Genomic DNA, 27,478 nt, shown 5'->3' on the forward strand with positions numbered 1-27,478 from the left:
TTATTTTGGATGTGTAGTTGGACAATATTTTGGGGCTCTCAGTTGCGTTCACAGTAATGGAAAAAGCAGCCCAAAGGGATTTAATATTAATTAGTTGGGAATACGCGCCCAAAATCGCTTGACCAGCCAGAGAGCATGTATAGTAACTAATGAAGAATTTGTTGAACATTTAATATATCACAACAGGATCTTTTGCTCTTTGAGTACTGTATGCTTACTAATTTAGCTTTAAGCCAGCATGGCATATCAAATGAAATTACTCGTAGCTCTGAGCCAAGGCATTTGCTTCAGCATCAGTTCCTATTTTCTCTCTCTCTCTCTCTCTCTCTCTCTCATTTGTCGTCGTTGCCATAAGTGACCAGTGGGTGGCAGTTGTGGCGGCGTATTGGCAGCCAAAGACATTGCTACTACGTGTGTAGGTCTTGTTAGATACATATCTGTGTTAATATTGGCTCTGCCTGTTGAGATAGTTTTTATTTATGAAGCACGCACTCAAGCGTCCCCCAGTTGCGTATCACAATTGTTTTTCACTTGGTAAGTAGTTGTGCCGTCAGCTGGAGGCAAAAAAACAAATCAAAACCTATTGAACATGCATGTGCTCTGTTGAAATTTCTCTGTTATCCTTTTATTTCAGTCTAATGTATGCGCACAACTGTTACCGTCACTTTGCTGCTGCTGCTGCCAACTGCTGTTAACTGCGTTACGATGTTTCCTCAATAATTTAACCGTCGGCTGTTTAACAAAACTTTACCGGCGCCGCCGCCAGACAATCTTTGCAGTTTCCTGCTGCTTCCTTCTTGTGCTTTTCATAGCCTGCAACCAAACCAAACAGAAAGAGAGAGACAGAGAGAGAGAGAAGAGAGACGGAGCAGTGAAGCTGGCTGCGTTTTATTTCATTTCCGCCATTTTGATAGTTGTGTATTGATAGCTGGGTACGCTTCTATATATATTTTTTTGCTTTTATGCTGTATAGGAAATGACATTGCCAAGTGCAACTTATTTGATTTGCGTGTCAAGTGGCTGCCTCATGCAGTTGCCACAGCATCTGTGGCAAGGAATGTTCAATATGTTTGCCTTTAAGTGCGAAGCTGCACTTTAATATATTTTCCTTAAGCTATTTGCATTTCCATCCTTTGCTTTTGCCTAATTTAGCATTTTGAGCTCACTTTTGATTTAATTAAAATTTACGAAAGTTTAATTGCAAACAATATTGGTAGAAGGCGACTTGTTGTTATTGTTGTTGTTGTTCTCTAAGCGGGGCATGGCTCTTTTGGTTGCACATTCATTAAAAAAGTTTTTAGGCCAAAAGCAACACGTGCCAAGGCAGAACTTTGCAATTGTCAAAAACTGCAACAACCACAAAAAAAAAGATAAAACAAAACTACAAAAAACACACACAAGAAAAAGTAAAAGTTTTGCGACTCAACTGCTCGGCAAATGCCGCTGCACATTCTTAATAAAATGATACAGTAGCTTAAACAGTAAAGCACCGCTCCCTATAAAAAGTTTGACATTTGATGCTTGAAAAGCGCATTGCCTGGGGGGGATGAGGGTGCCTCGGCGAGGAGTGACAGTAAGTTTGCCAAATTAAAACAATGTCAGCGACTTTGATGCAACAATTTGCAGTTCGCTCGCTGCTGCTGATTACAGTTACTTGGCAAATTACAAGTTGTAAAACAAGTTGGCAGCACGCCTAAGCAGCAGCCGTACTAATTTTTCATTTTCCCACTGCGCTATGGAAATCTTTCTCATCCATTCAAGTCGCAGTCGCAGTCGCTGATCCGTTGCGCCACTTGCGTCGTTGTTGTTGCCCCAGCTGTTGGCGCAATTTATTCTCTCGTCCCTTTTTTCTTTCAGCGTGTCACCCTATTTATGAGTTTATTATTTTTTCGCTGCTCTATTATTCGGCAAGCAAGTAGCAAGTGCTGTCATTTTTTCATATTAAATATATATACTCTTTCTTAGAGTATTTTCCAGTTGCAGTAAGTCATCAAATATTTTTATACATTTTTTATGCGCAACATTTTTGTTGCGTGTAAAATAATTTTCAATTATTAGTTTTGTTTTTTGTGACGCTTAAAATTTTCGTTAGCCTCAGTGTTTATTTTGCTGTTATTTATACAGTGGCTTCATATTTTATTTTTACAACAATTTTGCTGCTCGTTTTCTGCAGTCGCTCAAATTGTTTGCAATTTTTGTCAGTGGCGCTTGGCGCTGCGTGTTTTATTATGTGAACAGACGGCGCCGACAATGGCGGTATGGACGACGCTGACGACGACACTGGCTAGATAAATAGTTGCTTTGTTTTCAAGAGTGTTGTTGTTGTTGTTGCTGCTGGTGCTGGTGCTGGGTTTTAATTATTGTCATGTTGGTTTTGGTCTGACGTCGTTGCACTTGCCACAAATGAGCGAGTCCCGAGTACCGAGCAGTTGGCGGTTTGTTGCAGCCAATTTGCTGTTTACTTGCTTGAGGGATTAAATTCTTTGAGAAGCACTTTCAGCTGTCAATAATTTGATAAGCGGTAGAAGAGCTGGCGACGACAATTTACTTTGATTTTTGCCAGTTAAAATTACAGCGAAATCATTTCATGTGCAAAAACTTTAAGTGCACGCTCTGTTGTCAAAGCTTAAACAATTTGAAGCTCTTGAATAAACTTTCGTTGCACTTGAGGCAAGTGCCCACTACTCAACAATTTGAGCTCAACTTTTAGCCCAAAATCAAGTCAAGCAATGTGTTTTGCCAACTTTTGAAGATGCTCCCCCCAACAAAAGATTTCTCAACTGCAACTATTTACCACACACAACAACTAAAAACAAACTAGTGTAAATTTCTATGCTCTTGTGCATGCAAAACATGTGCAACAGTCATGGTGGCAAGCATTCATTTTATTGACTTACAAAAGGCAACGCCAACACTCAAGGGACACAGAGACAATAACAGTTATACAAGTCGATATTTGGAATCGTATAAAGTTGCTTTGTCGCACCTCAAGGCTTCGACTAGAGAGTGGGCTGATAATTTTGTAACTTTAGTGCCAAAACTTATTTGCATATCAAATAAAATAAAACGAGAGTTAAGCGCAGAGACTACCAATTTGGAAAATAGCTACACAAAGTTTGTTTAAATTTATTTATTTTAAAATACGGTTACACTGTTTGAAAAATACAAATACAGGCGCGCAGATAAAAAATAAATAAATACTGCAACAGCAGGAAATAAAAACTTCATAAAAAAAAACGGCAACCTCAACCTCAACATGGGGCAAGTGACCAACATAGCAACAGCTGCTGTTGCTTTTGGGTCAATGGTCAATTTATTGAGTTCTTTTTGCTTTTGTCCAACACCAACACAAAAAGCTTTTGTGTTTGTGCAACACTTTTATTTATTAAACAATTAAATGCAAATAAAGTCAATGCCAAAAGAAAAATATTTTGAGAGCTAAGCACACTTGTGTTGACACTCAACAAATTTTGTTGCTCTCTGTGGCTTGAATAAGAACTTTAAGTCCGGCCCTTTTTACAATTTAAATAAAATATGCAAATGGCTGGCAATTTAAATAAATTACATTTAATATTTTAAGCTACAAGTGTTGTATTTATTTAGTGTTGCATATTTTATGGCGCATTGTGTTATTGCATATAAATCTATAATTAAATTTAAGTCAAATATTGATAGCTCAGTAGCTCTATCACGGAATCGCTATTGATGTTCCGTTTTGGGAGCTCAATCTACATTTCTATACCCGCCGCGCTCCTTTGGCTGTTTATTTTTACTACGCGTCAGTGACAAGTCAGAGCGTAAAATAAATAACAAAATCAATTCAAAATAAAAAAAAAAACTGATAAGCAAAAACGGACGTTGCAGCAAAAACCGAATGAAATCAAATCACATCACATCAAAAAACAGAGAAAAGTTGCCGCATATGTTGAGCTGCTGATGCTGCAGCGACTGCGACTGTCACTCCTTGATATATGGACAGCTCTTAGGCATAGTCATAGATATGCTATCTGCTATGCTCAAATGTCTGAATATGTTGCGTAGATATGAGAGCAAAGTCGGCGACAGTGTGTAGATGATAATACGAACTGACAGTCATTAAAATGGCACATGGCAAGCGTTTCATACACAAAAAAGAAAAAGAAAACAAACAAACATATGTGTGCGTGTGTGTTTGTTTGCTTATTTGTGTGCCGGCCATTTTCATTCATATGCAACGTTCGACGGTTTTAGTTCATTCACAACGCACTGGCTGGCTCTAAGTCCGAAAATCCAAAAGATGCTGAAAAATAGACAAGCGACAGTGAATGCTCGCTATCTACACATATGTGTTAGTGTGTGTGTGTGTGTGTGTGCTCTTCGTTGTCGGCACAGACACGAATTGATACGACTGGAAGCTGGGCAAGCAGCATCAGTTCAGCGTTCAGTTGTGCGCTTCTCATTCGTGTTTGGCACTTCGTGCATAGCGGACGTAGTTTAAAAATTGTGTGGCTTACGTTAAGGTCCTCAAGTCAAAAGGAGCTTCGGTCGCGTTAAACGCAAGTAAGCATTGATATACAGCTTGGCTCTTTGCTTTACAACATCCTGTTGCGCCGTCGCAATATCAAATTCAAGCTTAATCAACTTCATTGTGTACTAAAAGTGTCTAAAAGCTTAAATTGCTTAACAAAACTAAACAAAAAAATAAGTCAAAGGCTAAAACTCAAGTGTACATAATCCTTTTTATTTATTGTGTCTTAAAATACTCCTAATTTGGCTCAATATAACCTCAAAAACAGTTTGCCACATGTGTTAAATACAAATTTTCGTACAAATAAATTCAATGCAAACTACTTTGAATCAATCATAATCAAACGCAATTGATAAGACAGTTCAGAAGTTCAACAAGGGTTCAACAAATATACAAAAATTATCAATGCTCGTAGTTTTAGTTCGTGCATATGTGTGCGTGTGTCTGTGTGTATTCTCTCTTTGTTTTGATTGATAAGAAACTGCGGATTGTCTGTTTACAAAGAAGACAAACTTACAATCAGTTTACTCAGTCAAGTTGAATCTGAAAAAGTGCTGAGCATCAAATCTGTGTGCAAATTGTGAGCAAAGTAAGCCCAGAGCGTTTACTGATTACTGAATAGATTTTCAACACGTGTGGTCGCTGATAAGAGTCCATGAATTTAATGACTCTGAATTGAGCTCAGCCTCAGCTAAGTGAAATATTAAATTTAGAAATTGTGAAATTAAGCAAAAACATAACGTTAACCTTTTAGCACATAATAATTTTGAAAAATTTATGTTTTTAAAATTTGTGACTTCACTTTTGCAATATTTTAATTAATATATTTATTTTTTGTATGTAAAGCAAACAGCAAAATCAAAATTAAAATATTTTAGTACTTCACTTTTTTAATATCGAATATATAAGGCTTTAAAGCTAATTGATTATAATATATAATTATGTTGTATTGTGAATATAAATTCGCTTGCTTTACAATTTGCTGCTCAAATTAATTTGTAAGCATCTTAAAATGACCGCAAATATAATTTCTTAATGACGTTGGCAATTTCATGGAATTCTCAAATATATTAATATTTATAAAATTTTCTATCTTAATTTTGCTGCTCACATTATTTTGTGTGAGTCTCGCACTGACCGCAACTAAAATTTCTCAATGACTTTAAGCTGCTTTTATAAATTCAGCAAAATATTCATAGCGCACTTGGGCGCATCAAAATAATTGGAATGCAGTTTGCACTTAATTAAACTGATTACTTAGGCAATAAGGTGTTAAATTTTACACAATTGTGTGCACGTGAGCGAATTACTTATGGCAGTGACTGTGTAACGTATGACGCTCACTCTTTACAACAGCCACCAAATACTCCTTGGCACTCACTTAAGCTGCCTGTCAAGTGTCGGGGACAGACAGCAGAACAGACAGACAGACAGTCAAGCATATGCATACATGTGTGCTTAGACGCTGTAACTATTTGCGTTAGTAGCAACTAGCGTAAAGACAACAGCAGGCAGCTTCTTGCGATTCTGAGAACACACACACACACGCAGATAAGTTTTTGTTGTACTACGCTGCGTATGATTGTTATACCTACTGCACTTTTGCTGCTGTCATGTTTGTACATTTGCAATTGTGTGTGTGTGTTGCTTTACATGCAAAATCGGCAAAGCACAGGTAAAAGTTCTGTCAAAACCGGAAACACTTTTGCCTCTTTTGTCTGTGTTTTTAGCCTGTCACATACATGTGCCCAATCGAATGAATCGCAGCAACCCCCGCAGGCGACTATTATAATTTCTTTGGAATTTAACTGTGCACACTTGAACAGACTAAAACTTAAACTAACAAATGCCTGCATTTTTATTTTGGCGCCAAGCGCATCAATCTAGTTTAGCCCAGAAGGCAGTTGGGTGAGCTGTTGGGTGGACACGTGGCGACACCTTAAGCAAACACCTTAAAATATGCTTGAGTTTAGTCTCAAGCAAGATAGAGTGTTGTCATTTAGTTGAAGCAAATGTTTGGCTACATTAAAGATTGAAACTTTAAGCAATTAACTCTAAATTTAAATATAAAATTTTCTGTCAATTCTTTTTTTTTACAAAATTAAAGCTAAATATCAATTTACTGCGAATTTTAGTTAGATACCAAATGTAAATTTAAACACGTTTCACCTCACTCGAATTATAATATAATTAAATGCGCTTAAATGTGAAACAGTTTTTAAGTGCACTTAACTATGTAGACTGAGTGCACAATGCTTTATGCGTTTATGTCATAAGCTCCGCTTGCTGCATAGAAACAGTAAAGCCTGCTGTTTGCCACAATGTTTAAACACAAACATGTAGCATGCAACAACATGGAACGCGCTCTCATATAACATTCTAAAGTACTTCTTAAATGAGCTGAGCATGTCGGCTTAGTTTTAGCAGTTGAGGCTTATATGTTTTCGCTTTATGCCTTTTCATTCTAAAATCAATGCGCATACGCACTGTTGTAACCATTTGCATAATTTGACAATGCTCACTTAGATTTTGCAACTAGTGACGCCCCCTTACACATTTGCACAACGATCAAGAAGCCACAAGAAAGAAACTTGTTATGCAAATTTCTCTAGCCACTGTAGCAGCTCCCAATGCAGCCAAGGTGTTTCCAACTATTTAGCTTCTCTCCTGCTGGGGATGCATTTGCGTTTGCCTTTACGTTGGCGTTGGCGTTGGCGTTCGCTCAACTGTTTGTTGGTTTAACGTGGCTTAAATTGTGCGCCAAGGCAGTTGGGCTTGCTTGACTTTTTGCAGTGGCTACGACTACGATTGCCTTATTTATGGGGAAATGTAATTAAACAAGAGCGAATTCAAGTTGGTCGCAGTCAACTGTTTCATACACTTTGACTAGGGCGAATTTCTTTGCTCTAGCTCTTATGAGTTCTGCACGGATGGATCGACGGACCATTCTGCAGCAGCGTAGTCGCAGATTTATAATTTTTAGTAATGCTAATTAAAAAGAAAAATAAAACATTTAACAATCGTTTCAGTTCTAACGAAGTTTTGGTCAATGTTTATTGAAAATATGATTATTACGATTATTATTATGATTATTAAGTATTAGTTTAGAAAGTCTCTAAAATGAAGCAAAATAATAGTAGAAATGTTAATTATAAAGAAAATTATAAGGTCCTCCTTTTGCCATGTTACGTAGATTTGCACAACTTGATGATACCTTTTTAACTTTTTTGATAGAAATATCAAAGTGCATGAAAATATCATAAGCCCATGTTGAGTTGGGTATCATCAGTTAAGCTGTTTGATAGCGTCTGAAAAGTTTGTTGGGGTTACTAATTGAAAATCGCATGCCAGAGCTTCAAAGGCTCAAAATAGCAATCAACATAAATGCTCTTACGCTTAACTCTGCCATAACGCAAAGCAAAGCATTTTTGCAACTGGGCCAAGAATCACGATGGCGTAAAATTTTAATCTCGTTTATTAGCCATTTCTCCAAGTGATACACCAAAATTTCAATTTTGCAATTTCTCACTAAAAAATCATTTCGTGCAGCTGCAACCAGAGCCACTGTTCCCATGCATACAAACACACACACACACACACACACATAGAGACGGACAAACAGACTCCTTCAATTTACGCCCTGTAGCCTTTTGTCTTCATCGAACCTGAAAAAATGCATTGCATATATGCAGGCGCTGGCCCCACCTCTCTACGCAGTTTGGCGGCCATTAGGGCCAAGCCAGTCAGGCAGGCAGCAGCAGCAGCAGCAGCAGCAATAACAAATGGGCTTGCAGCAGCAATAACAGGCGCCTTCCAAACGAGCAAAATACCAACGCACGCAGGCAGGTATAAAAAACAAAAATTAAAAAAAAAAGGAATGCAGCTGCTGAAAAACTAATAGAAGCCTTTGCCGACACATATTGCATGCAATTTTTTTTGAAGCTTTGTTTGTGTGCGACTAGCGCCTTAAAAGGACAACGAAGTGGCTTGAGGGTGTGACTGGGTGGGGCCGAACGTGTCTACAGTGCAAACGGCTTTAGAGTTCTATGCAATAAATGCGTGCTTCCGTTATTGTTGTTGGTGTAATTGTTGTTGCTGCGTTTTGGCACGCACACACTTGAGTTTTCAATAAACGTTAAGATAGACTGTCAGTGCCCCGTTGCTAAGCTTCAATTGATTGGTTGCACTGGGTGCGCAGCAGCTCCACTTCAAAGCTCATGCTTGAATGCTGTTTGCATATGCAACTTTTGCTCGCTTACATTGTTATTAGATTTGCATGACGGCGCTGCTCTCCTGACTTATGTATGTGCTCCATTACAGTTCTTAACCTGCCACTCCTACACAGAGAGTGTACATAACGCATTGAAAGCTGAAACCTTGCTGGGGCACTTCCTGCTCCCAGTTGTTGCAGCAAACGTAATTGCATTTAGTTGAGAATTTATGCAAGAATAAAATGCATTTCAACAGCTTTATACTCTGCACGGAACAAAAATATATTGGCAAGTGGCAGTCTGGGTATTATTTAAATTTCAAGATGCTTGCAGCAAACTATTTGAAGAGATATTTAAGCTTTAGCATTTATGTGATGATATAGCGCATTGATAAGTCGTTGCGCTCAAGTAATTTGCTTTTTCTTTTCTTCAGTTGTTACACTAGCTAACAATCTGCTAAAGTTGCTACCTGTGTGAGCTTGGCAGCGCTTTTGCCTTCTCCATACCACAAGCAGCTCTTGGTTTAACTTCAACTTTGGTTGAAAATTGCTTTTGGTACAAAAATGTTTGCCAATGCTCTCTGTAAACGCCGCTGTTGTTGTTCTTCTTCTTCTGCTGCTGCTGCTGCTGCGTGTGAGTGTGTTGAAGAAAGTTTGGGATATACGAAAACAAATGGCGCCTGGGCCTTGGCCAAGTAAACGGAAACTTTTTTGTTTGTATGGCCAACACATGGCTTTTGGTCCAAGTTGTGTTTGCTTTTGCATTTGCGATTTATGTGCACTTTGTTCTTGTTATTATTGTCTTTTGTATTTTGTGGGCGCTGCAACAAAAGTAGTTCGATTGGCACATTTGTTACAACAACAAAGGTAATGTACGCAGCTGTTAAGCTCTAGAAGCATAACAGATCAAAGCTAGTTTATGTGAGAAACAAAATCTGCCACAGTCCCTATGGCGATACTAGGATTTCCATTATGTTACAACTCTTTACGGTATTCAAGTATAAAGCTCAGAGTAAGCTGCTGAAACCTTTAGCAAATTAGGTTTATGGTTTCCATATTTCCATATCATACACTATTTATGGACTCACAGACACATGCACACACACACACACACACACACAGACAAAGAGACATCTCTAATGAAATCTGCACTAGCTGGTAGCAGCTAAGCCGCTTATCAGCTTTTGTGGCTGTGGCATGCGGATAACCTGCTACGGTCGCTGACAGAACAGATAATGAAACATAACAATGACGTCATATTGTGTGCAAGTACTAAAATGTATGTTTTAAATCAATATACAATGCAACACTTAGAGCTATTTGTATTTAATTAACATGGTCGTAGTGATTAAACTAAATGCAATACTTATGCTTGTAGGTACAGTTAGTCATTATTTAATCAATGACTTTGAGCTTGCTGGCAAAAGTGTCGGGTAAATAAATTGAGTACACTTCTTGAGCGATGGATAAAATAAATACGCAACTGATGCAACGCAATTCAATCAGTGACAGCCACACACAAACATTTTGGCCAGGCCAACACTCAAATCGCATATGCATGGTAAAAATAAGCGTGTTAAGTGCTTTTGCTGTTTCTTACAACCCCAGCCATGATTGTCAGCTAAAAAATGAAAAACAACAAATAGTAGTAGAAACAGCAACTGAAATGAAGGCAACCGCAGCTGTAGCTGCGATTTATATGCATAGCAAAGTGCAAAAAGCAAAACCAAAATGAAAGTTAAAATCAAATGCAAATGCAAACAACAGTTGGCATCAATCCTGCTGTCGAAGAAAGCAGAACTAAACCACATGCCCAACAAGCAACCCACCAAACACCCAACCACCCAACCACCCACTCCACACGCCACTACACAAACCGATCTGTTTCTACTTTATTGCAGAAATTAATGTTGTAGGGGGGTTTGGCGTTGGATTCGAGCTTAGGTTGGGTGCTTGGCTGTTGGCTTCTTGTTTTATGTTGAGTCATGTGCAAGTTGAATTGATTTGCTGTGGCTTACCTGCAGGCAGAAGCAGGTAAAAATACGCAATAGAATGCAATAATAAGGTGCGATTGCATATGTCGAACTTCAAAGCAGCCAAAGTCAAAGCAAGCAACCGCAGTGCCATAAGGTTCAATGAAGCGCAATATCAATTTACTGCAGACAGTCGACAGTCAGCACTTCTCATTTGTCTCATTAAGACATAATTACCTCTCCTAGCATTTAGAGCTTTAATTAAAGTACAAGTTCAAATGACTACGTCAATGGCAATTTAACATTGTCTGTTTGGTTTACAATTAATATAATTTGCAAAGTTCATCTGCTTACCATATATACAAATAATATAATTTATGCTGTCAATAATCAAAAGTTCACATTTGCTATTTTCAGTTGCATTTAGCAAGGATACGCACTATGCTTAAGTCCTCTCGTCTTTAATTTGAGTCAACGTTGAGACACTACAGAGACACGCCCAGAATGGGCGCAATGACTGCTTCAACCCTGTGGCTGCTACTAGTTCTCATCGTAGCATCCAGTCAGGCAGCGAGAGAAAGTAAGTGGAACATGTAAAAGAATTATTTTTTGCATACAATTTTGTTTCCTTCGGTTTGCTTTAACTTTTGAAAATTAACTGCCTTTCAATATTGTTATCGATGTTTGTGTGCTATCGATCCGTGTATTAAGTATTATTATCGTAAATATATATGGTCACACTACAACTTCAGAAAGCGTGTAAATAGTGCCATATTGCAAAATAAACGTTTAATATATAAATATCGCTTATTCCTTACGTGTAATTTATTTTGTTAACAGATCCGTTGAAAGATCCGCGCATCTGTGGTCGACCACAATGTGAAAAGTCAAATTCGAAATTCGGCTATGGCGAAATGCTATATAAATATGATTATTCGGTACAATTGCGCACGGAATTTGCCGGCTCTGGTGATAACAGCTCCGATTTGTATTTAAAATCCAATTTGGAAATATTCTTTCCCAAGCCCTGCGAAGGCTACTTACGCATCAATGATGTCAAACTTTATGACACTATACAGGATGCGAACTCAGATACCAGCACATCGGCTGAGAAGCCGAAAGATAGTTACGACTATTACGACAATTTGAATAGCGCAGAAACAACTTCCTCCAGCGAGCAGGCGGCGCAGGACTTTGAATTTCTCCACCCAAAGAGCATGGAAATGGCCGCGGACTTAACCAAGAATCTGCTGCGCTTTGCCTTCCACGATGGCTTGATCAGCGAAGTGTGCCCCAGCGAGCAGGAACTGCCATGGGTGCTGAATTTCAAAAAGGGCATACTGTCCAGTTTTCAGAATACTATGATGCGCTTCGATGTGGACTTCAACACAACAGAGTCGGATGTATCTGGCGAGTGTCAAGTGCAATATGAGCTGGATACAGTCAACAGCGTGTTCTTGACCATACGCAAGACTAAAGATATTGCTAGCTGTCGTCGGCGCTATGCTACACAGTCGGTACTGCAGACTACGCCATATACTTTCCGTGATGACAAGACCATTTGGCCCATTCTCAACTCAGAAAGTTATTGCAATGTAAGTGACAAGCAGCTGACATTAGATTTTGGTACCCATCGATTTAATTATATACATATGTTTCTTTTATAGATGACTATTGATAACAATGTTTACCGTGAAATCAAATGCTTTGAGAGTCATTTGTTAGTGCCTTTCTCCAATGGCAGCACGGGCGCCTTGACCACCAGTGCGAGCAGCCTAAAGCTGCTTGGCGAAGACTCCTACAGCTTAAGCGAATTTCTAGAGCAGAGTAAGTTTGGCATACGCCAATGTATAAGCAATTTTAACTTTTAAATTTTTTTATCTTACAGACCCAGAGCTTGTTGAGCGTCGTTCTCCGCTAATCTTTGACCATACGCCGCCGGTGAAGCCAAGTCATAACGAAATCAAAGCTGCACGTGAACTGCTCGTAGAGATGTGTGCTGTGGGCTTTCCCAACATACAGCGTGAGTTTATTGATGTCTTCACCAGTTTTCTGCAGACAACCAAGAGTCTGGACTACAAGACGTTGACAGTGCTGCTGCAGCGCTCAGCTAGTATTTGCGCTCAGGGCAAGTGAGTAAGCCAAAATTAAAGTAATTCATTTATTTCATACCTGCCTTTATAGAAATCACATGTTGGAATCGCTGCCTTATATAGGCAGCAGCGCTTCCTTTAAGGTAATGCGCGATCAGCTGGTGAATGAAAAATTAAGCAAAGAGATGGCACACAACTGGATGACCTCATTGTCTTTTATACCACGTCCCGATGCAGAGACGTTGGACACTTTTTACAGCATACTCGACTATGCGCGCAATAAACTTGATGCGGAGTACACGCTGGGCTCAACGGCCGTTGTGCATAGCTACTGCAAGCATCATGAAAATTGTGAAGAGGACTTGCGTGTACTACAGATTGTTACGCTACTCGAGTCCGATTTCCAGGCGCAGTTTAAAAAGCTGCGTGGCGAGCGCAGGCAGCGCGAACGCTTGATTGTGCTACTCAAGGGCTTGGGCAATATTGGCGTTTTAACCAATGACTTTGCCCAGCATCTGGAGCTGATTATTAAAAACGTTGCAGTGCCAGTGGACATACGTCTGCAGTCCATACTCGCCTTTAGGCGTGTGGACTGTCTCAAGTATCGCAGCTTTTTCTTGGAACAGTATGCAGACTATACGCTCAACTCGGAGCTGCGCATTTACAGTTATTTGCAGACCATGCGTTGCCCAGATTATATATCCATAGGCGACATCAAGACTGTGCTGGAGCATGAGCAGGTGAACCAGGTTGGCTCGTTTGTCTGGTCACACTTAACTAACTTGGCCAAATCGAATTCACCCGTGCGCATTGAGGCGCAAGGCTTGCTGCTCAATGCTGATCTCTCCGAGAAGTTTAAGTTGGACATACGCAAGTTCTCACGCAACTATGAGCACAGCTTGTTCTTTGATGAGTACAATTTTGGTGAGTGGCTGAAATATACAAAAATTTTCCAAACTAATTAAATATTTTTGCTTTTAGGCACCACAACTGATGCGAATCTTATTTTTGGCACCGACTCCTATTTGCCTCGCATTGCTAGCGTTAACTTTACTGCCGATCTCTTTGGTCAGTCCGTCAACTTTTTCGAGTTTAGTGCACGTGCTGAAGGGTTTGAGGAACTGGTGGCGACTGCGTTTGGACCCAAAGGGCCATTAAATAGCGAATTGCTGCGCGAAAAGTTTGCTTTTCTCAATCGCTGGCTGGGCACTGAAAGCGCCGAGGAGGAGGACACGCTAGAAAATCTGCTTAGCCTGGATAGCTTGCGTCCCAAGCGTAAGACTGCAGCAACAGCAGCTGCAGCAGATGAAGACTACGAGTTCGAGGAGGATCTACATGAGACAACGCGCCAAAAACGCGACGCAACCAGCGCACGCAAGCAGAGCATTGAACGCAACGTGGATCAGCTGGGCTATAAGCTCAAGTATGACTACAATAGTCCGAGAGCGCAGTTTGGTTTGCGTGTCTTTGGCAATGATTTGCGTTATCACAGCATTGAGTCGATGGCTGAGGTAACAATGCTTGCGGCGCAGTTCAGTCCAATGCAGCAGGCCAAGAAGCTGCTGTCCGGCAAACCCTTTACGTACACCAAGTCGAGCGTCTTCCTGGATGCCTCCTACAATGTTCCGTTGTCTGTGGGTCTGCCGCTGGCTGTGCATGCCTTTGGCGCCTCCTCTGTGGATCTGAGCATCTCTGGCAATATGGATAAGCTACCCGTGGACTGGCATTTCGATATGCAGGGACGCTTCAAGCCTTCAGTCTCTGTCGATATTATAACCACCATGCAAACAGATATGTACTGGGGCCAGTCCGGCATTAAGGTCAAGAGCAATTTGTATTCCAACTCGGAGGTGGAGGCTACGCTCAAGATGCGTGGACGCAATCTTATCTCCTTTGCGTTTAATCTGCCGCAGGATAAGAATGAAATCTTTAGTGCACGCTCTGAGCTGTTTGTGGTTAAGCGTGAGGAGGAGCTGCCCCAAGCGGGCATCGAAAATCGCAGATCCAACTCCAGTTGCACCTGGCCAGTACTGGATAGCGCCATTGGACTGCAGATGTGCTCGCATTACAGTGTGCCTGATCTAAGCAATGCCACTGCTGTTTATCCCAGCCTATTGCTCTCCGGTCCTCTCAACTTTAGCGTTATACTCAAAAAGTCAGATCTGTCAGCAAAGAAATATGTATTTGAGTACAACTGGGATCAGAGCGAGCTGAGCAACAACTTCTCGCTCGTGTTTACGACACCTGGCTCGAAGGTGTCGCGCCTTCTGGTAGGCAATCTAACCAGCTTGGAAAATGCCTTCAATGCTTCTGTAGCTTTTGTAAATGGACCCAGTCGATCCTCCGCTGGCTGCAGCTACGATGGCAATCCAGACTATAAAAAGCTTGACGTCTACTTGGATAACAATGGCAATCGCTCTTTGGATCTAGCCATGGAGCTGCGACGCTTCCAGGACTTTACCGCTTGGATTTATAAGCCGCGCATGCTGCTGACCATAAATGGCGTAAACGTAACTGGCCTTGTTGGTTCTATTAAGATCAATGAGAAGAACGGCATCAAGCAGCATGACATAGAGCTGTCCTTTGAAACCAAAAAGTTACAGGCGCTCATCAGCGGCAATATAGTAGAAAGCGAGGTCAACACATCCACCAATATGACCATTAATTATAGGGTAAGTCCGATGCGCAACCTAAAACTGAATGATAATAATTATACTGATTTGCTAACAGTTCCAGGCAAGCAAAATAGAAACCATTAACTTGGCCGGGCGTCTGTTTAACAATGGCGATAAATCGAAGACTGACTATCGCGGCAATGTAATGCTGCGTACCTCCGCCTATCCCAAGCTTAATTTTGCTTCAAATGCCACATGGTTGAGTTTGGCAGGACACACTGAGGGCGTCATCACTTACAACAATGCGCCCAACTATATAAATCCCAATTACACCAGCATGGTTAGAATGATCTTTGCGCGCTCCAATTCCGAAGATGCCATACTAGAAGGCTCACGTACGCGTGCTAGCTTGGAACTGAAGCTGCCCAGATCGAAAATTGATTATCGCATTTTGGTCAAGTAGGTTCAATGCATTAAACAATAATAATAATAAATAGTTGTTAATTTTTGCAACATTTGCAGACATGAGGAGCGCAGCAAAAATGGCACTGAGCATAATGTCATTGTGGGTCTGAAGTATGCGCCGGAGAAGGAAATTACGGGACTGTTTTCAGTGCATTTGCCGCGACGCAGTCTCTTTGCCATTGATGCTTATATGAATGTCAGTGTGCCTGATTTTAATTCATGCACAGCTAGCTTGAAGATTAATGAAAAGGCTGTTAAGGATTATATGGTGAGTTGTTATAGTTACACAAACCAAAAAAAAGATAATAAATATAAATAATATCGCTTAGGTATTTATAAATGGATCTTGGTTTACCGGCCACTCCATAACTGTTAAAGGCAACTACAAAGATCGCAGCTCACGTGTGCAGGCATTGCATCATCTAAAGCTAATTGTGGAGAGTCCCTCCTTTGAGGCCACTTCACTGAATATTGTGTACAGACGCAATCAGCTGTTGATCTTCTACGATATTCAAGCCAAATATGGCAAAGATCCATACGGATTGACTATGCAATATGCATCCAATGCGCATAGTCGCAACTCGAATGCTGAGCTGCGCTTAAAGCTTAAGGAGAAGGACTATTGGATTAGCTCCAAACTACTCGCAGAGCAGCCCAAGTTGCTGCAGCTGGAAATACACATAGACAAGTAGGTTCGGTAGTTAAATAAAATAAAGCTATAATCTTATCTTATATTATGCCATAGAATACGTGATGTGCACATCAAGGTGGGCTTGCTGAATATTGACAGGCGTAAGGAGCTATCGCTGGAATTCAAGTGGGATGCAAATCGAGATCCTTCGCAGCGCTTGGGACTGCTTGCTGAGTTTAATAATCCTGGAAACAAGCATTATGATGGCAACTTGATGGTCACCTATCCGGAACGCACCATTAACTTTGGCTTCAGTGCCTACACTGGCGGACCCAAATACCATGGCAAGGCACATGTCTCCTGGAGCATTAATGATCTCGTAGAGTTTATCTACGAGGCGGGCATAATGCCTGGCAATATGTTGCACAATTGGCTGCATGCTGAGCTTACAACACCTTTCAAGGGCTGGCAGAGCAATAAGCTCAAAGCTGGTATCTACAATCAACAAAATTTGATATTACTGAACTCATCGCTCTACTGGGCAGACGATCAGCTGTTGGAGATAGGCTACAAGAGCGACTACGACATACGCGATCAGCTCGTAAGCTTCGATGTGCGTTTGGGCATCAACAGCACCATTAAGGACATACCCACCATCAATATTAAAGTGCAGCACTGGCAGGACCCCAAGAAAGTGGACTCGGATCTTTATTTACGCTACAGCGGACAGAATGATACGTTCAACATCTATAATATCAAATCGAATTGGCAAATGCTGCATAATCCGCAGTATAAGAATGTTTCGGGTACAGTGCTGCTGGTCAGTCCTTTCGAGGGCTATCGCAAGGGTGGACTGGCGGCTAACTTTATGTTTATGCTGAACGATCAGCGCCGCGTGCAGGGCGCTGCTTCGCTTAACTTCGATGTGCGTGAGTTTACGCTGGTCATGGATGGCTATGCGCGGAAGTTTACAGACAATATGCTGACTATTAATATAACAACGCCGTTGGAGAAGTTCCGCAGCATCAAGGCACGTGTGGGTTTGAACGAAAAGAAGCGTCATGCAGTAGCTGAAGTGCGTGCTCCCACAGCTGCTTTAGGCGTGGAAGTATTGGCTAATATTAAAAAGCTGCTAGACTTTGATGTCAAGCTGAGCGTAGCCACGCCCATTGAGGCGTTCCAGCAAGCCGCCTTACATGCCAAGGTGAATGCCGAGCACGTGGACTTGCGTGGCATTTGGAACAATGCTACTCTTGGCTTTACGGGCGTCTGGCATATGCGCAACATAACCGACTTTGAGTATTCCTACATGGTGTTCACACCACTCGCAGGCTTTGAGGAGAACGGCTTTGTCGCACAGCTGCTCTCACGGGATAGATTCATATTCCAGCTGCATGGCAAACTGTCTCACTACAGACTGGGCGTTAAGATCAATGGACATCCGCAGTCGGCACTGGTCAGGCAGCTGGGCAGCAAGAAAATAGAGTTGGAAGTGCACTACGACGAGGACTTCAAGCCGCCTCTTAGCGTAGCAGACGAACATGAAGAAGGCGAAGAGGCTTACGATATGAATGAATACTTCTCGTACTTTGCCAACTTTGAGGTGGACACGCTGGTCTGGCCCACTATTGTGGGTCAGGTGGACATACAAGAGATCATTGACTGCTTCCTTATCATTGGGCATGTCGACCTAGCGCAGGGACGCCTGCAGTTCAAGGATCGTCTCTATTTCCCCGACTATATCAATGCGCTAAATGTGTTGACAGTCACGACGCCCTTTGACATTGCTCAGTCATTTAAATCGATTGTCGAATATCACATTGACTTGAATTTCAATGCGTTCTATCAACGCGTGCAATTCATGTTGCAAGATGTAAATGCTACACGCAAAGAGCTGGGCGTTGAGCTCAACTATACCAAAGTTATAGACAATGTCAGACCCAAGGCGCATAATGTGCAGCTGATGCTAATGACGCCCTACGAGCTGCTCCCAGAAATTAAAATTCATGGACGCATTGAATTGGATGACAACGCCTACAAGGGCAATATTACATCCAGAACAGCAAATACCTTTTTATCGCTTGCTGCTGCTGTAGAGGTAAGCTTAACCTTTTTGAGTTCTAACAAAAAAATATTAATCATACGCATTGCATTATAGAATGAGGATAATTTCTTGGAAACATCCGTTGGCATTTTGCTGGAGACAAATGTCATACCGCACTATGCCTGCCAGGCTTACTTCAAAAAGGACTTTTCTGCTGTAGATAATGTCATTGATATACGCTTTGAGGTCACGGACAATGGCACACTTAATAAGGTAAGTCAAATCCATCGAATGTCTAACACAAAGTCTAATTTAATTTAATTGCTTAGCTGCATATTGAAACGGATTGGCATACGGATCCAGCTTACATTGTCAATGTCAATGGCAAGGTGCATACAACTATGCTGCCATTGCAGCTGGCTTCAACTTCTTTAGTGGCCACCAAAGCACCGAATCCCACGCTGAACTTTGATCTGATTCTGCTCAATCGTGATGGTCAGAGCATGATGTATGGCACGCGTGCGGTCAAGAAGAAGGATGTGTTCAACATTGAGTTGTGGACGCCGCTAAAGAACTTTAGAAATGTGTCCATGCATGGCACAATAGTGCGTAATGCTCGCGAGCCTCAGCGCCTGGACGTATCCGGCAATTTGTATAGGAATATGGCCACTTATGTTGTGACTGGTGCAGTGCGCATGGCGGACAGTCTGCCCATAGATGTGACGCTGCGTGTGCAGCCAAAATCAGGTGGACGCGATGGCGTTATAGAGCTCAATATACATGAGACGGGACCGCAGAAGATACGCTTCTCGTTTAGCGCCATTGAGGATGGCAAGATGTGCCAGATCTCTGGTGGCTATAGCCTCAGTGGCGCCAATGGACCCATGGACTTTAGCGTGCTGGTGGAGAGCACTGAGCCAGAAATAGCGCGCATTAATTTCTATGGCAATTTGAAGCCAGTGGAGCAGGGACGTCTAGTGGGCGACATTAATCTGCAAACACCTTGGACACACTTGGGCATTGACTCTGTGCACTTACGCTCGGACTTAGCTGTGCGCGCCGATGGCGGCAGCATTGTGGGCGAGTATCAAATAGGCAAGCACATAGGCCGCGGCAGCTGCTTGTGGTCTTGGATATTGGCGGAGAATCTGCAGTTGGTGCTTGAGAGTTATATGGAGCGACCCAATGCTCAGCCGCGTATCGTGCATGCCAGTGCTAAATACCTGAATCCTGGACAGAACTATAAGCAGCTGCAGACAGGTGGCCGCTTGAGTGTGGACTCCAAGTGGAACCTCGAAGTGAATGGCAGCATGCACTACAAGTCGACGGATGACTTTGAGTTCGGTGTGCTGACACAGCTACCGCTGCCTGTGGGCGATCGCCATCAGCTGAGCGGCAAGTATCGCGGCAATATCATTAGCAATCAATTGAAGGCGCCTCAGTTCTTTATTGAGAGCAGTTATGCTTCTATTGAGGCTCAAAACAAGTTGCTTACGCGTCTTAATTATCAAAATAGCAGCGCAGATCTAAAGGCTCTAGCTCATTTGGAATGGGGTCAACGCAAGGATATCTCTGTCATCGAAGGCGACGTTGTTATGTTGCGCAAGCCAGGCGCACGCAGAGACTTTGCAGCCAAGCTTACGACACCCAAGTTTAAGAACGAGCATACATTTGGTCTTAATGCTGTTTACGATAAGCCCAGCACGGACTACTTTAGCCTCGTCTGTGGTCTGGATTATCCAGCAAGTCGTCGCATCTCTGACGTTGAGGTCAACTTCAGCTCCTTGAGCAATATGCATGGTGCTATTAACTCGAGCACGCCTTTCCTCAATGTCAGCTGGTTCAAGACTGACTTTGAGTTCACCACAAAGAAGTAAGCACTGCTTATATATCAAACGAAGATTAATTTAATAGCATATATTTATTTTGATTCACAGCGATCGCAGCTATCGCTATTTGCATTGCACTTGGCCGCAGGACAGCGCGTACTTTAAACTGAATTCCAACTATGAGAGCCAGAACGGCAATCACAATCTTACTGGTCAGATCGAAATGGAGGTGCCTTTGGCTACACGTCATCGCGCTGATATTACATATGGACTCCAAGAGCGTCCACTTAGCGCTGCGGGCAATCTCAAGATGGTTTATAACGAGCAGCAGATTCTCGATGGAAAGTACAAGCGTGTGGAGCAGCCGCAGCATCCTGTATACAGGGATACCACGGAAATAACACTGGAGAATGACATGAAGCCCCTTGGGATACGCTATGTAAGCTCAAGGGACGAAAGCCAGGCGACTGCTACGCGCGAAATGAAGCACATTGAAGTCTTTGAGCTTCGCAATGCGCAGAACTTTAATTTAACGGGTGAGCTGCATATGCTGACGCAACTTAATGCCAAGGAGTTCAAGATAGTTGCCATACATCCCAATCGTGCTGTGGTGCTCACTACCAAACATGAAGAAGTAAGTGCGCAGGTGGAGAAATGGCATTCCAAGATTGAGCTATCGGAAACCGCCTGGATTGGCTACAATTTGGAGCTAGGCAACTTTAGCAAGGTAAGGCCAGTCTATAATTATTAACTTTAAGTTTCTTTACCTTTCCATTTTGCTTTGTAGCTGGGCAACGAATCGCAGCGCTTTGATCTGGAGCTGTTCTATCCCAAACGTAACCTGTCTACCACTGGCTGGTATTATCTAACAGACAATCACTTTAATGCCGACTTGGCTTTGAAGTGGGCTGGCACTGGGCGCTACGATGAGTCGAGAAAAATACGCGGCAAGTTCCACTGGACGGCGCTGCCGTTGCGCAAGGGTGATAGAGATCATCAGAGCTTTTACTTGGCCATAGCGCATCCGTATCTGGAGAAGGACATACAATGCAAGGCTACGTACTATCGTGGCTTGCAGGATCTATTGCGCGCTCACATGACCATCGACTATTCCGAGCAGCCAGAGCATCTTATAGAACTGGGCGCACAGCTGCGTGATCTGTACCAGCAGCTGGGCCACACCAACTACACGTTCAAGCTTTATGGTGTGCATCCTGCTTCGGAACTGGATGTGCAGCTGAATGGCACACTGGCAGCTCGTCCTTCGTTCTACAAAACGGAAACTACAGCGCACTACAAACGCGACTATTCGCCCAGATTTGGCAAGTTCTTGGCCATGCTGGATTTGAACAAACGTGAGCTGGAGTATGAGCGTCGTTCGCCCTTCAAGACTGTGCGTGTTTGGATGCTGCCCACTACAAAGTATCCCATCTATGGACTAAATGCTACCATTTGGGATACACCCGATACGAATCACTCGGGCTATGTGTTCGTCAATCTGGCTGAGCGCACTGCTCGCATGGACTTTAATCTAACCGAAGATGCTAGCCAGAACCTTCAAATGGTGGGCTACATACCAGACTCACGCAGTGGTTATCTGGACATCTGGCGTAACTATGAGGAGATACGCATTATTGATGTGAGCTCGTATCTGAAAATGAATCACTCACGATTGATTACAGGTCGCTTCCACTGGCGTCCTGCCATTAAGCAGGAGCTACGCGAGAAAATCGATAGCATAGGCAACTCCATTTATAATTCTTTCTCGGATGGCATAGATTTCTGGATTAAATCTTTGTACACTGAGTCTATGGAGTCCATGGGTGTGATCTGGGGCACAGCTAAGGCATACAACGAGCGTTTTATTGACGACATCAGCCAGCTGAGTGTGCTGGAGGAGGATCTGACTGATTTGCGTTTGTTTGTCAATGAATCGTATGAAGCCAACGATTTTTATATCAAGAATGTCGTGAACTTTACGCTCACCATACTGGATGAGCTGGCTATTCGAGATCACATTGAGTCGTTGCCCAAAATCTTCTCCGAGCTATGGCAGGCAATGGGTGATTCTGGCAAGGCGCTGCGCAACAGCATAGTCTGGCTTATAGATACGGTCAAGAGCACCTACAACAGTGTGCTGGATGCCATCAGTCGCTTCTTCCATGGCGAGAGTCTGGCCTACATTAGTGGACTCATGCAGAAGGGTGTGGAGAAGTATGACAAGTTTGTCAAGGAGCTGCACATCAAGTTCATTAAGTACATTGAGGACTTGTGGCACAAGTTCTGGCACATGGCCGAGAGCTATTGGAAGAACGTGCTTAAGCGTTTCGAGCCGCACATGTTTAAGATCATCAGCTTTGCCGAGACGACTGCATGGAACTTCAGCAAGGAAGTTTTTGATTTCATATACAAACGCACCAATGAGCTGGCCGAGTCGCCTTATTTTAACAAAGTCTCCAGTTTCACAGCCGATGCGGAGCGTTTGTACCGAGACTTTCAGGCAAACGATGCCATTACCAATATTAAAAAGTACTCCACACTCACATGGAACTTTGTTAAGGAGAAGTACTTTAAGCTGGTGCCGTTTGGTGCCGAGCTCAATGAGGTGCTCACTGAAATCTGGCAAGAGATATTGGAACTGAAAAAGATCGAGCAAGTGCAGATTGTGGTGCAAAAGTATAACGAAATTGTAGCCAAACTAGAGTGGATAGCCGACGAACTGCAGCTGGAGCATCGTCTACACCAGGTTTATAGTCTGCTGCGTAATAAATTCCGTAATTATGCGCTCAATGCTTTGGAGACTGCCGATATGTATCGCGAGGCCAAGACCAAGTTTATCTTCGATCCCGAGATGGGCATTATTGATTTAGAGCAGAAGCTGCCCATGTCATGGCACGCCTTCAACGAAACGCCCAGATTTGAAGAGATACCCGAGTACAAAGTGCTGGCAAAAATGCAGAGTTTCCTCAGCGAAACAAATTCTACAATTATCATGAAGCTCTACAATATGCGAGCCCATTTGGACTCCAAGACTTGGCTGCCACCTTACTACTGTAAGTCTGAACTATCCATGAACTGCCATAAGCTATTGCATAATTTTTATATTCTTTCAGCACGCGCTTTGTTGATTGACTCGCGTCATTATATGACCTTCGATCAGCGTTTTGTCGGCTTGAATTTGAACTATGAGCAACTGATAACCAGAATTTTAAAACGCTCGTTCTTCAGACGCAACTTTACTTTGCTGCTAGAGCCGGCGGTAAGTGAAAGCTTTCAATGCATCATACTAATTGTATTGATATTGTAAAATAATAATGCAGCTTATGAAACAGTGAGAAATCAAATAAATAGTATATCTAAATTTTGCTTACCCATCTTAATTGGCAGACACAAGCACCAACTGGACAACGTGATTCTCATGATATATCCACGCGTAAACTAAGCTTCATTGCCAATGGACAACTGATTGAAATTGATTTGGGCACAGATGTAAGCTCTCTTATTCACAGTTTACCTCACACTATATCTATATTTTACTATTTGGAAATTCACAGCACATTAGCGTCAATGGCAATCCCCAGCCCATTTTGCCATTGAAACTGGGCGCTGTTACCATTTATCGCGAGCTGGACATACTGTCCATAATCTCAGACTCCAAGTTCAGTTTGCATTGCAATGTGCAGTTCGGTCTCTGCTGGTTCGAGGTGAGCGGTTGGTACTTTGCAAAGACAGCCGGACTGCTGGGCACACTAAACAACGAGCCCTACGATGAGTTCACCATGCCCACTCATGCCATAACAAATCAAACGCAAATGTTTACCGACTCCTGGAGTCTGCAGCACTGCAAGCCAAGGCAGCGGACACAGCCACAAGCGATCAGCAAAACTGTTAGCGACACTTGCCACAGCTTCTTCCGCTCGGGCATGCTCTCAGCTTGCAGCGCTGTCGTTGATGCCACGCCCTTCTATGAGATGTGCCTGGACTTGGGTATGAAATCGCAGCCCGTACACCAAGGACATCCAGCGGTCAAGGGCGCTTGTGCAGCTGCCTTGGCGTACATTGAAACCTGCACGGCCCAAAAGGTTCCCATGCGTGTGCCCGATCAATGTATTTTGTGAGTACCAACTAACTAAATTAATTATTTGTGGATAAATAATCATTAACACATCTTTCTGTTTGCTTAGCTGTCAGTTGACAAATGGTTCTTATGTACCCGAGGGCACTTTCATGGAGCTCAGTGACGCTGATATACCACACAGCAGCGATGTTGTCTTCATAGTGGAGGCCAAGCCCTGCAATGACAAGCTGGAGCAGGACAAGAGCATTATGACCATTGTGGAGAGCCTAGAGGAACAACTACAGGCAGCCAAGCTCACGCACAATCGGTAAGTATTTGAGATTAGTTTATAAGCTACAACTAAGATGTTCTTTTTTCATACTTAAGCTATGCTGTCGTAGCCTTTGGCGGCCTCTCACCTTACGACAAGCCACGCAGCATCATCTATGACCGCAATGTGTTTACTTCGCAACCTGCGCAGCTGTCGAATTACTTTGCTCATATCAAAACCGGCAATGGCAGCAGCAACGACATACTCTCAGCCATATCAATGGCATCGCGCTTGAACTTCCGTCCGGGTGTTTCCAAGACTTTCATATTGCTCTCGTGCAGCAGATGCGCGGCTAAGGACATGCGCTTTGACTACAGCTCTATATTGCAGTTTATGCAGGAGGAGGGCGTCAATTTGCATATTCTGGCGGACACAGAGTTTGATTTTGAGCGCACGCGTAAACTGCGACACTTCTTTGGCATGGACAAGGAGCTGATCTATGCAAAGCGTTATCCCGAAGGTGACGCAGCGGCGCGTAAGCAGATCGTGATAAACAAGAGCAACTTGGGCATTTGTACGCATTTGGCTTTTGAAACGCAAGGCTCAGTGTTTAGTGCGCGCAAACTGGCGCCGGAGCTCAAGTATCCCATCAAGCGCTTTGCCACAATCTTTGCCAAGCGTGTGGCAGACAAGGCCACGCCCAATGCCGCCCAGACATGCGAATGCTCTGGCCACAATACTGGCGTTGCCTATGTGGCTTGTTCTCCTACACAACTGCCCGAGGAGAAAGAAAGTCTAGATGATTATGTAAGTAGCTTTGAGCAATTAATTTTGAAATGAATTTTACGATTATCAATGCACTTCTAGGAGGACTTTAAGAACTGGGAGTGGAGCTCGGACTATAACGAGGAGGAAGCTTAAGCTGCAAACACGTTTTTAGTTTGTATACAATTAAGTAGTTAGCTCATATGTTTATGTCTGTGCGAAACACAAATAAACCTATTTTGTAAAAAATATGATACATATATAAATGAAGGCAACAATAAATGTTGTGTTAATAAACTCGCCCATGTGTTTATTTGTATGATGTCTGCTTGGACCAATAAATGAAACTCCTCATTTCAAATGGAGCTCATTTCAATGTCAAACTTATCTTATAGGCACATGTAAGACTCAGCTCACTGAAGAGAATCATATGAAACGACAAGATATTATTAAATAATATGCTTGAAAAATATATTTGAATTGGCATAAAATAAGTAAATGCATTTTGCTCTAAATGAATTTATTTGAACACACACAAATGTGAGAACAAGAAATTTTAGACATTAATAATTGTCGTTTCCATTTACAGGGAAATTCAACTGTAAGCAAGAAGAAGCTTACCTGCAAAAAATCTTGCAGTTCTTTAATGAAAAATCATAAATTTTTAACCAGTTTTAGTTATTCATGCTGTGGCTTGTGCTTAAAAGTGGTTTGGCTGGTTGGCGACTATCACTTTTGCCTACAGTCCACAAGGAGGCGAGGCACTGTTACGCTTGACGGAAGCGATAGCAGAACTCAAGTACGTGTAACAACCTTAACCCCAAAGCTGATTGCAGCGCCAAACCATTCACTTTGCCCATGCCCATGCAGCAGACACAGACACTTGATATCCGCTTGGGCCCAATTTTGTTGATATAACCATTTGTCGGCTGGCGTGGATGGAAAAAGCACAATGAAAATTATGCGAGCCAAATGGTAATGCAATACTTTCTATTTCAATGTTATGGTTACATCAACTTTAACTTTGTTGCATTTGACCAATTGCAAATATCTTTCACTTTCAGTGGGCACAGTATAAAAGTCGTCAAATGATTGCAGCGGTTCGCATAGTTGCAACGAAAATTGAGCAGAGTGGAGCTAACGAAAGGAATATCGAAAATGTTGCTGCTAGTAAGTGCATCGAATCTACTAGTCTAAAATCTAATAATCATTGCGCTTGCTTAGTTGATTATTTGCAGCTTAAGCATAAGCTATAGCTACGCTTCAGAGCACTCAGCTGAGGGTCACTATGGGAGTTCGGGTTCGGGTGTTGGCATTGGCGACTATCATCAGTATCAGCATGATACGCCCACCACCTACTCTGAGACTTCAAAGCATGTGCCAGTGCATGTGATAGAGAAGGTGCCGCTGCCCATACCGCATCCAGTGGCTGTGCAGGTAAATATTTTGAATAATTGCGTCCAAGCACGGGCTAAATTATGTTTATGCTTTTAAGGTGCCCAATGTGATTCGTCTGCAAATTCCAGAGCCATATGCTGTGCATGTGCCCGTTCAGCAAGAGATTCAAGTGCCTGTTTACAAAATTGTGCCCGAAATAACAGAACGCAAAATACCCTACACTGTGGAGAAACCATATCCAGTTGAAGTTGAAAAGCCGTATCCTGTGGAAGTAATCAAGCATATCAAAATACCTGTTCCCAAGCCATATCCTGTGCCCATTACTATATATAAGCATGTGCTGCACAAGGATCATGGCTGGTAGTAGCTTAGTATATATATTTTCACAAGTGCGGTTTAGTTAATGCAAGTATTATTAATTTGCTGTGTTGTGCTAATGATAACTAGGAGCAAATGAAATATTTAATGGCATAAGAGAAGTATTATTTATTGAAGAAATAAATTTTGTCTTTCTCTGAAGCTTAATATGCAATACACAAACCTATGCGACGGGAATATGTGTGAGATAAAAGCTTAAAGCTTTGATTAAGCACACACAATCTAAACAAACAATTAAGTAT

At 42.4% G+C, this 27,478-nt stretch overlaps 2 protein-coding genes across 2 annotated transcripts; both read left to right on the forward strand.

Annotated features, from left to right (window-relative positions):
• Positions 1 to 11,107: 11,107 nt before the first annotated feature.
• On the forward strand, positions 11,108 to 25,747 carry LOC108607859. Its single transcript, XM_017998942.2, has 20 exons — positions 11,108 to 11,270; positions 11,531 to 12,285; positions 12,358 to 12,517; positions 12,579 to 12,822; positions 12,875 to 13,707; positions 13,765 to 15,455; positions 15,514 to 15,857; positions 15,921 to 16,131; positions 16,193 to 16,551; positions 16,609 to 18,592; positions 18,653 to 18,811; positions 18,868 to 20,411; positions 20,476 to 21,094; positions 21,155 to 23,420; positions 23,481 to 23,626; positions 23,755 to 23,856; positions 23,922 to 24,481; positions 24,552 to 24,752; positions 24,812 to 25,502; positions 25,563 to 25,747. Exons 1-20 carry the CDS (start codon positions 11,195 to 11,197, stop codon positions 25,614 to 25,616), a joined length of 12,999 nt encoding a protein of 4,332 aa, XP_017854431.2. The 5' UTR covers positions 11,108 to 11,194; the 3' UTR covers positions 25,617 to 25,747.
• An 835-nt stretch (positions 25,748 to 26,582) lies between these two features.
• Positions 26,583 to 27,319, forward strand: LOC108605516 (titin). Its single transcript, XM_017995269.1, has 3 exons — positions 26,583 to 26,630; positions 26,685 to 26,897; positions 26,956 to 27,319. Exons 1-3 carry the CDS (start codon positions 26,619 to 26,621, stop codon positions 27,220 to 27,222), a joined length of 492 nt encoding a protein of 163 aa, XP_017850758.1. The 5' UTR covers positions 26,583 to 26,618; the 3' UTR covers positions 27,223 to 27,319.
• The last annotated feature ends 159 nt before the right edge of the window (positions 27,320 to 27,478 follow it).

This window comes from Drosophila busckii, chromosome 2L (genome assembly GCF_011750605.1).
Source record: "Drosophila busckii strain San Diego stock center, stock number 13000-0081.31 chromosome 2L, ASM1175060v1, whole genome shotgun sequence".
Classification (NCBI taxonomy): domain Eukaryota; kingdom Metazoa; phylum Arthropoda; class Insecta; order Diptera; family Drosophilidae; genus Drosophila; species Drosophila busckii.

Bases quoted from the DNA above. Each gene is read 5' to 3' on its own strand.
- LOC108607859 (XM_017998942.2), top strand. From the start codon at position 11,195: ATGGGCGCAATGACTGCTTCAACCCTGTGGCTGCTACTAGTTCTCATC. The intron at 15,456-15,513 runs GTAAGTCCGATG...ATTTGCTAACAG, and splicing joins ATATGACCATTAATTATAGG to TTCCAGGCAAGCAAAATAGA. The intron at 18,812-18,867 runs GTAAGTCAAATC...TTAATTGCTTAG, and splicing joins ACAATGGCACACTTAATAAG to CTGCATATTGAAACGGATTG.
- LOC108605516 (XM_017995269.1), top strand. The intron at 26,898-26,955 runs GTAAATATTTTG...TATGCTTTTAAG, and splicing joins CGCATCCAGTGGCTGTGCAG to GTGCCCAATGTGATTCGTCT.